The following is a 13,526-nucleotide window of genomic DNA, read 5'->3' as shown; positions in this document are numbered from 1 at the left end:
GTACAAATTCATGCCACCCACCATTGCACACAGTCCTTTTGTATAACACAACAACCGCATCATACCCCTTCTCAACCACATATATCCATCAAACTATACCTACCTACCTACTATTTGACTATACTATACCCCCCCCCCCACTTTTTCACTCAACTCAAACCTTTCTTCCTTACTTCTTTTCGTTGATATGCACAAAAAATAACAGGAATTTCAACGCAAAAAAATTAAAATGAAATACATAAGCCCCTTCTCCATGGCCGCCGACACTGCCGCTGCCGCTGCAGCCACCGCCGCGTTGCATCCGAAACGCAGCAGCAGTGCATCAGCATCAGAAAAAGCATCAGCATATCCAGTATCCAGCAGCAGTAGAACTCATTCCATTGATTTCTTGTCACTTTACCACCAACCGTTACGGTTCTGATTCCACTTCCATACTTTTATTCAAGCTCCAAACACACTATGCACAGTCCATGCACACTCATCCTGTATCCTCTCTGTCCCTATGTCTCTTTGCTATGCCATCAGCTAACAATGGGAAACACTAATTATTTAAATGTGCGTACGCGCGTTTGCCTCCTCTCATAGTCATACCCCTCGCATAATATCGTCCTGCGGATGTTAGTGCTCAAATACATAAAATAAAACTCCAACAACCTAGGTATAAGAAAAAAAATTCAAAATAGGGATGAGTAAACTCTATATCTAGCCCACATATTTATTTAATGTCCCAACCACAGGACACCCTTCAGTACCCCCAACCCGTACTACATCGTCACCACACATACGACACACAAGAAAATACAAAAAAACAACACACACTCACATTCCATCCTACGTCCGCCCGCAATGAATTTCAATTACTAACCCAATTAAAGGTCCTTATTTAAAAAAAGGACGAAAAAGGACGCGCTATAATAACCAACAAAAAAAACAAACGAAAAAAACAAAACCTTCGCTATGTGTGCGTGCGTGCCTGATGTTGTTGGTTATTCTTGTTGGTTGTTGGGTGGCAATCGCATAGCATTTTTGAATTTTTCCCACGTAACCACGCACAAGGATGTGAATTTAATGCGTGTGTGAATGTGTGTGTATGTATGTAGATTGTAGGTACTGGTTTGAGTACAGTGTCCGCAGGATATCACAGCATTTTTTGCGTAAATGGCTCTTCTCGCTAACAAAATGCGAACGAAATACAACAAAAAAATTGATAATACGTGTGCAGTGCACGAAAAAAGCAAAAGACTCTACACACACAATGTGTAACCCTGTAATTACTCTGCATGGACTGACTCTCATTCTGTTATCCTCTATGATGAGGCAAGAGCATGGGATTGGGGATGATAGGGAGATGGATGCATACTGCACACAGGACAATAATAATATGCAATGTGCAACATAATCAAGTAGGATGTATGGCAAATGAGGGCCCCAAAGCGCGTTGCATACGCACAGAAAAAAAAGCAGGGATATATTTTCGAAAAACAGACAAAAATACCAGTGCGAGTAAAAAAAAGAAAACGCAGAACGACTTACACACAAAAAGGACGAAGAGGAACAATTCAATTCGCAAATAAATCAATTGTGAAGTATGCATAAAGCAATCCAGTATCCTGCGTTTCCCGACTCGAATTGTGTGTGATGATGATGTTGATGATGCTCGAGGCAGCGGTAGAGGGAGCGAAATGAGTTTGTTGTTGTGGCGTTGCTGATGAATAAGGAAAAAGGGCTGGGTGGTTGGGTGCTTAAGGGCTGATGGGCTGATGTGTGTTTTGTTGTCGTGATGTGTTGGTTGGAGCATATTTTTAAACTCCTTCTTCCCAAATCTGAATTCAACAATTTGCAGAATATCCTGGTTGATTATTTATTTCCCATACCCTACCTACCGTCTACCCTCTATCGTCCCTAGACCCATACCTACCTACGCTCTTTTGGTTTGGGGTTCTTTTTATTTATTCTTTTTTTGTTGTTGTGTGTGATGTGTTTTGTTTTTTTGCTAGCATCTCATCACTATGTTGCATCAGTAGCACGCTCGCTATATCACAGCAGTCCTACCCCAATAATTTTATACGCACGCACACACACGCCCACCATTATATCACATACGGCGATGACGATGACGACGTCGACGACGACGATACTAGTTGGTGGTATATCGTGTCCTTCCTGCGATGTGAGTATATGTGAGATAATTATTTGTGCGTTGCCAATAATAAGGACGATATACGTACGGAACATCAGTATTTGACGATGGGGGCTTGAGATGGGGAGTGATGGAATAACAATAACATAATATAGCAACAAAAAAGATCCGTTCCGCCAGAGTGCATAAAAAACAGGACACACTCCGTGCTATAGACAGGTATAGGTACACTAATTACAAAAATTTACAGGGTGAGACACCATGCAACCCTTTTAGCATTAAAAATACACCACGAACATCCTTCACCTTGCATCAACCGACCCCATCCCCAACAACACTGAAGATATGGATAGATGTAGTTGGATGCATATAGGCACTGCATTCTAATTATTATCTCTCTCTGCAAAAGTTTTTAGTCCCCTCCTCTTAAACGCCTACGCAAAAAAAAAGGACGAATGAAAATCGATCGGAACATAGGAAAATTATTATGTTTGCTCTTCATATGCGGGAAAAATTCAACACGCATTTTATTTTTCTCTCAAATAGGAACAAGTTTTGAAGCCTATTTCGGCTTTTCCTTCAAGCGAACGGAGTTGAGCGTGGAAATTCAATTCGATTCAATTCGAGTTATAGTCTTCTTCATCCAGATCAGATCTTCATCTTCGATTAAAAAAATAAACCCTCCTTCAAGGACACGTGTGCGATTTGAAGAGATTAATAACTAAAACCTTTCTCTTTATATTCTATACCTACCCTTTACCCATACGACCGACCGAACGAGCGAACCAACGACGACAAACAATGTGAAAACTCAAGCGAATAACGTGTTGATTGTCGTTTGCATGTTTATTTTTCACATTCTCTGTTACGTAATTTACCAAAGAAGAAAAGCGTAGCGTATCCTTTGAGTCCCAAAGGAGTCCTAAAGTAGGATAACAAAAAGAAAAAAAAAGGAAAAAATTAAACGGGAGAAGCAATTAAGTCATGTCCTTTCTGAGCACATTTTCCCCTTGTATAGGGAGAGCTCAAAACACAGCAGCAGGGTTGGTTTGGTATTTAGATTTGGTTCTTTTCTTTTTGTTTTATTTTTTCTTTACTGTCAACTGGCACTTTCTTGGTCCTCCGCGTTGTGCCGGTGATGAGATCGTTTAGGAGGAAAAAAAAGGAGTGGAAAATATGAGTTTGAGTTTTATAGAGGGGATAATGGGACGGAACGGGAGAAAGCAGTCAAGAAAACAGACAAAGTAAAATTCAAATTCCTCTTGGGGTTGCCAATATCTTTTTGGACGTTTTCTTTTTTTTAGGTAGGTCGGTCGTCGGTATGGGTATCGGTAGGAAGATAGGTTTATGTAGGTAAAATGACGACGACGACGCTTTCACTGTTCGTTCGTCCTTAATGAGTCTTTTCTAATGTCCTCTTTATCTATAGGTATAAGTATTGCTTTAACTATACGTATAGGTATGTACCTACCCTACCTACGAGGCTTCAAGAATAGAACTTCCTTCATTTTTTTGGTTGTTGTTGTTGTTCTCTTTTGCTTCGAAAGTCTTTTTGATATCCTATACTAACTCAAGAGATCTTTATAGGTATATGGATGTACTACCTTCCTATCCCCATATCTTTGGATGGAAGAAGGAATTCTTGTTTGTTATGAACGAAAGGAAAAAATATATATAAAAATCTTAGATGAAAAATGAAGGTTACTTCAGAGGAAAAAATGTACTAAGTATGGTACACAAGAATATATATAAGAATATGGGATGGTTGTGATTTCAAGGTAGAATATCCTCGAATCTAATGGGCGCTTCTGTTGGTTGGGTTGGTGCCTACTGCCTATAGGAAAGATATGTACCTCTACTTTTGTATAGCAACCCAAAACAAAAAAGGGGTGGTGCTTAATTTTTATTAATTTTTTTAGGGTTAGATTTATTTTAATTATTTTGTTGTTTATCTCTTTGAATACATCTACTACTCTTTCTCTTCTTCTTTTCCTATTTAAGTCCTTCTTGGTTTTTATCAAAAAAGGACTCTCATACCTAATTGGTTTCATAAGGTTTTGGTTATGGGAGGTAGTTTTATATTTAATTTCTCTTTAGCGTTAGTTTTTGGTGGTCATATTATTATTGAAACTTAAAAGTCCGTTAATTAGGAGCCAAACGGGCTTTAGATCTTTACTTTTTGTCATTTTTGTTAAGGAAAAAAATCTTGATTATTAAAGGGAAACCATTGCGTTCAAACTAACATCGTCAAAAAAAAGTAGGGGAAATAGACACTCACACGCCCACAACCTACATGTTGTTGCCCAAAAACCAAATTATCTTCCAAGAGTTCACAGTGAATTGTTAAAGAGCTAATGGATCCTAATTTGATTTTTAGCATAGAGCACTATTTTTGAGTTTGGATTCGAACAATTAGGTCTAGAAGGATTTTTTGTTTGATTTAAGAGGTTTTCCAAATTTCTTAAAAAATCGTGACAAGCTTTTTCATTTTTTATTTGACGTTATTTTTAAAAACCCTTAGGTTTTTTGGAAAAAACCAAATGTAAATGACGCACATATTTCAATGAATTGCAAAAAGTATGTTGTATTAAGTTGATAAATACAAGTTTAATGGCGGTTTTTCCGCAGAATTTCATAAAAAGTACCGGTTTTTCTTTGTGTCGCATGAATAGTGTTGCTTCCCAACATATTTTTTGTTATTATATCTTGTTATTTATATCTTAAAATCACTTTTGTTTGATTCGTATCTCAAAATTATATACATTTATTTATTTAATTTATTTAACTCAAAGAATTTAAAAACTTTATCTGCACATTTGACACCAATGATGAAGGCGGGAAAAACATTCGTTGGACTGAGATGCTGAGATGCCTTTTAAGAAATTGAAACACAAGGTTTAACAATCTCAACAACCAGTCAAGCGAATTTTTACCTTGCTCTTCTATATGAGATATTTTGATTTATATAACTAAATTAAAAACAAAACAAAAATCTAAATTTAAAATCACTATTAATTAACGCGTGAAAGAAACAAGCCGAAATCTAATAAACTGTCAAACACGAACTGTCAAATGTGCAGACTAAGTATGCAGACTAGATTTGCAGACTATATGTGCAGACTGCAAAGCTAATTATATAATGATCTCTTTTCTTTTCATTAAAATTTAATTGTCATACTTTCATCATTACATGTTTTGTATGTATTAAATTAAATATGTATTTGCTTCACACTGCAAAAAGAAGTTAAGCATGTAATTGTATATGCTAAATTTAATATTATTCCAGTCTGCAAGAAATTTATGAAATGTCAATAACCTTTGAAATACTTATGTAATTATTTATATATCACAGCTGACTTTCATATAACTTTCAATAGCGAGGTGTAAAGTTTTCATACACTTGTAATATTTTCATTCTTCCTTGCAATTTAAAATAAACAAGTCATTTTTATAACGTGAAACAAAAATCCGTATTTTATTAAAACTTAAAATAAAATAATATTATTTCGTTGGTTATACCTTTGCCGCGAAACATGGTCCTTCGAGCCTTCGAATAATTTAAACATGGTCCTTCGAGCCTTCGAATAATTTAAATGCACCTAAGAACATTTGTTTTAGAAGTTTAAATTTTAAAGTTTAAAGCTTAAAGTTTTAACTGTTGAAGTCAAAATAATTAAGAACTTATAACTTAAAAGTAAATTTAATCAACGTGAGTGGAAGTTTGCAATAAAATTGCCAATAAGATCAAAAAGAACCAGGATAGCATCGATTTATGGTCAGAATCAAAAAGCATCAGAACGTCAAGGAAGCATCTTTGTTCACCAAAACTACCTCATCAGACCGTAAACCAAGGGACAGTTAAGGAGCACCGTACTAGCTGTATCTTCACCCGAGAACTACTTACTGCTACCTCATCAGAGCGTGAATCAAGAGACAGTAAGGAGCACCGTACTAGCTGTATCTTCATCCGAGAACTGCTTACTGCTATCATTAACAAAACTATTAAGTATATGGCATTAAGGTAAACTGTTTCTCCAATACCATACAATTTACATATTATAACACATATTTAAGAACTTAATATAATTCTCATGTGTTTATATTAAATTTATTTCAAATAAAATTTAAATCAAGAATTTTAAACTTAAATCGAAAATCATATCACAATCAGAATCTTTAATTAAAAAAAAAAATATGTCTAAATTAACAAAATTAATAGAAGGACAAAGTTTAACTTTATCTGAATTATCCAGTGGTTACGAAAACTATTTAAAAGAAATCGCGTCGCGAAAATCAAAGGGGTACGTGAACGCGTGTATGAAAGAAGTTGAGGACATTTTTTCACGAGCCAAGAAAGACCACGCGGTTATAGTGAATAGTACGTCCGATACTTCTAAAGAAGCATATTTTGCTGATGAAATTTTTTTAAAAATTAAGTATATATATTACAAATATATCGGTACCATAAACGATGATAGAGATAAGCTATTGGCAGAAAAAGCAACAATCTCTTTAGATTCAAGTGCCTTGAACTGTACTAATAGCAATTTAAATAACTCAAAATCATATAATTCAGATGTGCGCTTATCACGCATCAAAATAGAGCCTTTTTCGGGTAAATTTGAAGATTGGATAGAATTTTTCAATCTTTTCGATAATTTAATAAATAAAAATGAAGAACTTTCTGATATTCAAAAATTACAGTATTTAAAAACATCTTTAACGGGTGATGCTGCTCGTCTGATACAACATCTACCCATAGAAACGAAAAGCTATGACTCTGCTTGGCAGATCATTACTGATAGGTTTCAAAATAAACGAAAACTTGTAAATACGCAAATCAAAAATTTGTTGGAACAAAAAAAACTAAATATCGAATCTGCAGACTCTTTAAAATCGCTTCACGATAAAAGTGTCGAATGTGTACATGCTCTTGCCAACTTAGGAATTGCGGTAGATATGTGGGATGCTATTTTAATTTTCATAGTATTTCAAAAATTACCATACCAAACCCAAAAAGATTGGGAAAACAAGCTAGGTGCAACAAAAAGTTTGCCTGACTGGAAAACCTTTCTAGCATTTATAGAAGGTCGATTTAACTCTCTAGAAAATATTCTAGACATGAATGAAAATCAAAGAAACCTTCCACCAACCAATTTTTTTCGAAAAAACGTTCAATTATCGCACCATACCCAGCCGGGAAATAAAAATACAAATTTCAATTGTCGCATTTGTAAAATGCCTCATAGCACACGTCATTGCAGAAAGTTTTTAAATTTGGATGTTAAAACTCGTACAGATGTCGTGAAAAAACATTCAATTTGCTCTAACTGCTTAGGCTATGATCATCATGCTTCAGTGTGCAGCAGCACAAATCGATGCTACAAGTGCGGACTCAAACATCATACCTTATTACATATTGAGTCTCAAAATAATTATCAACCAACTAAATCATTAAACACATACCAAGCAAATGCATCTCAGTCGAAACAAAATGTACAATCCTCAAATAATGAACCTCAACCACACTGCTCTAATACAGAGCCAATAAACTATAAAACGCATTTAAATCAAATGCAATCACAATCCTTATTGGCTACTGCCCTTGTTAAAGTTTTCAAACCAAATGGAGCTCAACTTATTTTAAGGGCTCTTATAGACCCAGGATCTCAAGCTACATTCATAACCGAAGATGCAGCTCAGATCTTAAAACTTAAAAAACATAAAACACATGCGATTGTTAAAGGACTAGGAAATACTGAAACTGGTACATCAAAATATGAAGTCAATTTTAAGTTATTCTCAGTACATGATTCTGATTTCTCTGTAGATGTTAGGGCTCTAGTATTCAATAACTTAACCACTACATTGCCCACTCAGAAATTTGATGCATCTAACTTCAATCATGTATCAAACCTGTTACTTGCTGATCCAACTTACAATACACCCCGAAAGGTTGATCTTTTAATAGGTGCCGATGTGTATTCGACAATAATTTTGGATGGCGTAGTCAAGGGAAGTACAGGAACACCTGTAGCCCAGTTGACCGAATTAGGGTGGATCTTAACTGGAAACATTCACACACAAAAAATTCCAATAACTATCCAAAGTCATCATACACAATTGGATGTCCAACTTGCTAAGTTTTGGGAAATTGAAGAAAATCTTGATGAGAGAAAATGGACTGAAGATGAGATTATGTGCGAAAAACATTTTAAGGATACATGCAAGAGAAGATTAGATGGTAGATATGAGGTACACCTTCCATTCAAAAACAACAAAAGGCCAGTCTTAGGTAATTCCAAACGAGCTGCATTAGCAAGATTTCTACAAATTGAAAAACGAATGAAAGCAGATAGTAACTTTAAAAAACTTTATGTAGATTGCATGAATGAGTACCTTACCTTAGGTCACATGAAAGAAGTGAAAGTTGAGGATGAACTAGGTCCAAACTATTTTTATTATCTTCCACATCATGCGGTTCTGAAAGAATCAAGTACTACAACCAAACTACGGGTAGTATTTGATGGTTCTTGCAAATCATCAAATGGACTTTCATTAAATGAATGTCTTATGGTAGGCCCACGCCTCCAACTCGATATAATTGATCTGGTGGCAAGATGGAGGAAATTTAAAATTGCTCTTGTTGCAGATATAAGCAAAATGTATCGTCAAATTTGGGTGGCTCAAGAAGACACACCATATCAAATGATCTTATGGAGATCATCCCCAAATGAATCCATAAAATGTTATTGTTTAAATACAGTTACCTTTGGAACTGCTTCTGCTCCCTTCTTAGCTGTACGAACATTACAAAGGTTAGCTGAAGATATTGAATATAATTATCCTCATGTAGCAAAGGCAATCATGGATGGTTTTTTTGTCGATGATCTTATATATGGATCAGATAATGAAGTTGAAGCCATTAGATTGCAAAAGGATATCGTTTCAAATTTACAAGCAGCAGGGTTTCCTCTCAGAAAATGGGCAAGCAACTCACAAAGAGTTATGGAGGGAATTCCTGAAAATTATAGAGAGATTAATCTTCCTCTTGATTTAAAATCAACAGATGCCATAAAAACATTGGGGATTCAATGGCATCCTAGTATGGACTACTTTAGCTTTAAAATAAACTTACCTGAAACTTCAAAATTATCAAAGCGATCAGTTTTAGCCGATATCGCTCGCCTGTTCGATCCATTGGGATTGATTTCTCCTTGCATTGTCAAGGCAAAACTTATACTCCAACAACTTTGGACTAGAAATTTGGCTTGGGATACACCTTTACCACAAGATATAGAAAAGTCTTGGACAGATCTTCGCAGTACCCTGCCAAAAATTTCACAAATACAAATACCACGTTGGATTGATTATGAAATCTCGTCCGAGGTGGAGCTGCATGGCTTTAGCGATGCTTCAGAAAAAGCTTATGCAGCAGTCATCTATATACGTGTCATACAAAATAACATTGAAAAAATACACTTAATAGCATCTAAAACAAGAGTTGCTCCAGTAAAATGCATTTCTTTACCACGCCTTGAACTTTGTGCAGCATTACTCCTGTCTAAACTAATATTCAGAATTATTAAAGCCATGCAATTTGAAAACATTAAAACATATGCATGGACCGACTCTATGATTACTTTAGCATGGATAAAAGGAAGCCCAACCACGCGCACCACCTTCGTTGCTAATCGAATAAGCGAAATTCAAAGTTTAACTAACATCGAATCCTGGTATCATGTAAACACAAAACAGAATCCTGCAGATTTTGGTTCGCGAGGATTAACAACTGAAGAGCTCATTAACAATGAAACTTTAATCCGCAAGATTATTCATCAAAAACTACTTTTGAAACACAACAAGAAACTAAAAAGGAAAGCAAAATCAATACAAAAACATTATACAATAAGAATTTTGCAACACTATTAAACTTTTCTTGTGTTGCAGCTTACTGTGTTACAACAGAAAACGAATTTTTAAGGAGAGTCTCCGATTTAAGAAGATTGATTCGCATCGTTGCAATATGGCAAAGATACATATCTAACTTAAGATCAAAATTAAATTCAAAAATGAAATTAGGATTAGAGAACAATCCACTTAAAATTGAAGAACTAAATGTATCTAGAACAACAATTACCAAATTAGTACAAAACGAACTATTTTATGAAGAAATAAAGGCATTAAATGAATCAAGAGCTATCCCTAAAGGAAGTGGAATTTTGAACTTAAATCCCTTCCTTGATAAAAACGGTATCTTACGTGTAGGTGGTCGACTTCAAAACTCCTATTTACCTTACAGTCAGCGGCATCCAATCATCCTCAAGGATCAACATCACTTTTCAAAACTAATTGCATGCGATGCTCATCAACGTACTCTACATGGTGGACAGCAACTCATGATGGCAGATATTCGAAACTATTATTGGATAACCAACCTTAAACGACTAGTAAAATTTACAATACACAAATGTGTAAGGTGTCATAGACATGATGCTATAATGCAAAACCAACTAATGGGAAGCCTTCCAACTGAACGTGTTATAATCACAAGACCCTTTACAAACACTGGTGTGGACTATGCTGGACCTGTTGAGATTAAAATGTGGAAGGGTAGGTGTAACAGATTCTCAAAAGGGTACATCGCCGTATTCGTATGCCTATCTACAAAGGCCTTACATCTCGAACTGGTCAGTGATTTGACCGCAGCAACCTTCATAGCTGCTTATAGGAGATTCGTAGCCAGGCGCGGAATATGCAACAACTTATTTAGTGATTGCGGAACTAACTTCAAGGGTGCAAGCAATGATCTCAAAAGAGACAGTAAATTCATAACTTCTGAATGGTCATCCACAGTTTCAAAAACTCTGGCCACGCTCTATACCACTTGGCATTTTAATCCTCCACTATCCCCTCATTTTGGTGGACTATGGGAGGCAGGGGTGAAATCCATTAAACATCACCTTAAAAGAACAATTGGCACTGCGAAGTTGACTTTTGAAGAATACTCTACATTACTAACTCAAATTGAGGGGTGCCTTAACTCACGACCTCTTTGTCCAATGACATCTGATCCAAATGATCTCAATGTCTTGACACCAGGACACTTCCTTATTGGAGGTCCACTCAATGTATTGCCTGACAGAAATCATACAGTCAAAAATTTAAATAACCTTGATAAATATAAATATATACAAAAAATTACACAAGATTTTTGGAAGCAGTGGAGCACAAGCTATCTTCACTTGCTTCAACAACGACCAAAATGGTTACAACAAAAACCAAACATCAATGTTGGAGACATTGTCATAGTAAAGGACGACAACTTGCCACCCTCATTATGGTTACTAGCGCGGGTTATCGAATTACATCCGGGAACTGATGGTCTAACGCGCGTCGCTACCATCAAAACACAAAATTCAACGTTCAAACGGCCGATAACAAAATTATCCCCTTTGCCGGTAACAAATCCGTCGAATCCGAATACATAAAAAGCAATAGAAACTATACCTGAATATGTACATATGTATATATGAAATAAACACTACAGTGGAGCAGGAATTAAAGTCACTTTTAATTCTCAATACAATTCATGAACTTTAAAAAAAAAATCAAATTTAATTCTAAAGCCCATATCAATTACCTATTTATAATACAACGTTATAATGCCCATATCAAAACAAACCTGCAATACACTTCTGTTTATATCAATAACGTCGAATAAAATCTTAACCTCAACTCTATGAATATCACTCAAGCCAAACAGATAACTATATTCAATTATAATTATCCTTGTCGTTTTATTGGGTCTAAGAACTAACTAACCTTGTTTCCTTCTTTTCTATAATTTTCATGATAAATCCGATGAATATTGTACTGAGATAAATCCAACAAAAACAAGGAGATTCTGGACGTCATGCAGAAGTCACCAACAGCATCCAAATACTTTGGGCGGGAGCAAACACTTTGGGCGGGAGCATGTTGCTTCCCAACATATTTTTTGTTATTATATCTTGTTATTTATATCTTAAAATCACTTTTGTTTGATTCGTATCTCAAAATTATATACATTTATTTATTTAATTTATTTAACTCAAAGAATTTAAAAACTTTATCTGCACATTTGACACCAATGATGAAGGCGGGAAAAACATTCGTTGGACTGAGATGCTGAGATGCCTTTTAAGAAATTGAAACACAAGGTTTAACAATCTCAACAACCAGTCAAGCGAATTTTTACCTTGCTCTTCTATATGAGATATTTTGATTTATATAACTAAATTAAAAACAAAACAAAAATCTAAATTTAAAATCACTATTAATTAACGCGTGAAAGAAACAAGCCGAAATCTAATAAACTGTCAAACACGAACTGTCAAATGTGCAGACTAAGTATGCAGACTAGATTTGCAGACTATATGTGCAGACTGCAAAGCTAATTATATAATGATCTCTTTTCTTTTCATTAAAATTTAATTGTCATACTTTCATCATTACATGTTTTGTATGTATTAAATTAAATATGTATTTGCTTCACACTGCAAAAAGAAGTTAAGCATGTAATTGTATATGCTAAATTTAATATTATTCCAGTCTGCAAGATCTTTCGATGCTGTTCTTAAATCAGTTTTATGGCCAACTGGTGTAAGAGTTAATATTTTTTTGAACCATCCAAAAAACGGACTAGGCCAAAAACAAAATCCAACGTCAATATGATCTTCCAATTTTTAGCTTCAACAAGTGTTTTTCCATCTTTAATCATAATGCGAGCGGTATGAGAACTAAATCGCATGATTTCTTTATTGCTGCTCAGGACTGTCCATACGGCATTATAGCATTAACTGAAACTTGGTTAAATGATAACTTTGGTGAATATTTCCCTTCCGATTACAACGTTTTTCGCAAAGATCGTCAAACTGGTCAAACTAGAGGAGGAGGAGTTTTGTTGGCTATTCAGTCAAATTTTACAAGTAGAGAAATTAGATTACCTTACAATTCTTTCCAAATTGATATGATTTGTTTTTTTGTAGATCTATTAATTCAATCTCATTTATAAATTTTTGTAACATATATCCCACCTTCTCCTAATGGTTATGGTTATAATTCCATAAAAACTTATTTAAACACAGTAGATTGGCAATATAGCTTAAGCAGTAAAGATACTAAATAAGCATTTACTCTGTTTCGGCACATTTTAGATTCGGCGGTTTCTTCTTAGGTAGGTAGAAATGGCGATCTCAAGGCAACCTAGCCTGAGATCCAATTAGCGCTGTAGTGCGCCGTTTTGATACCAAAAACTCGTTTGACCTTTGATTGAAAAGGATAGATTTATAGAGAAGCTTCATAGCGATTATGTTAAAGCCATTTTGTCGCATTGAGAAAAAAG

General features: G+C 35.1%; 2 protein-coding genes across 2 annotated transcripts; both read left to right on the top strand.

Moving 5' to 3' along the window:
• Positions 1–229: 229 nt before the first annotated feature.
• On the top strand, positions 230–10,072 carry LOC129947677 (uncharacterized). Its single transcript, XM_056058340.1, has 2 exons — positions 230–365; positions 7,479–10,072. Exons 1-2 carry the CDS (start codon positions 230–232, stop codon positions 10,070–10,072), a joined length of 2,730 nt encoding a protein of 909 aa, XP_055914315.1.
• Positions 10,073–10,212: 140 nt separating this feature from the next.
• Positions 10,213–11,631, top strand: LOC129947676 (uncharacterized). Its single transcript, XM_056058325.1, has 2 exons — positions 10,213–11,271; positions 11,365–11,631. The coding sequence occupies exons 1-2, from the start codon at positions 10,213–10,215 to the stop codon at positions 11,629–11,631; spliced, it is 1,326 nt and encodes a 441-aa protein (XP_055914300.1).
• The last annotated feature ends 1,895 nt before the right edge of the window (positions 11,632–13,526 follow it).

Source organism: Eupeodes corollae, chromosome 1 (genome assembly GCF_945859685.1).
Source record: "Eupeodes corollae chromosome 1, idEupCoro1.1, whole genome shotgun sequence".
Taxonomy (NCBI): domain Eukaryota; kingdom Metazoa; phylum Arthropoda; class Insecta; order Diptera; family Syrphidae; genus Eupeodes; species Eupeodes corollae.
The sequence above is the reverse complement of the archived record's forward strand: the minus strand, read 5'-3'. Positions and strand labels throughout refer to the sequence as shown.

Bases quoted from the DNA above. Each gene is read 5' to 3' on its own strand.
- LOC129947677 (XM_056058340.1), top strand. From the start codon at position 230: ATGAAATACATAAGCCCCTTCTCCATGGCCGCCGACACTGCCGCTGCC. The intron at 366-7,478 runs GTAGAACTCATT...CTAACTGCTTAG, and splicing joins ATATCCAGTATCCAGCAGCA to GCTATGATCATCATGCTTCA.
- LOC129947676 (XM_056058325.1), top strand. From the start codon at position 10,213: ATGAAATTAGGATTAGAGAACAATCCACTTAAAATTGAAGAACTAAAT. The intron at 11,272-11,364 runs GTATTGCCTGAC...TTTTGGAAGCAG, and splicing joins TTATTGGAGGTCCACTCAAT to TGGAGCACAAGCTATCTTCA.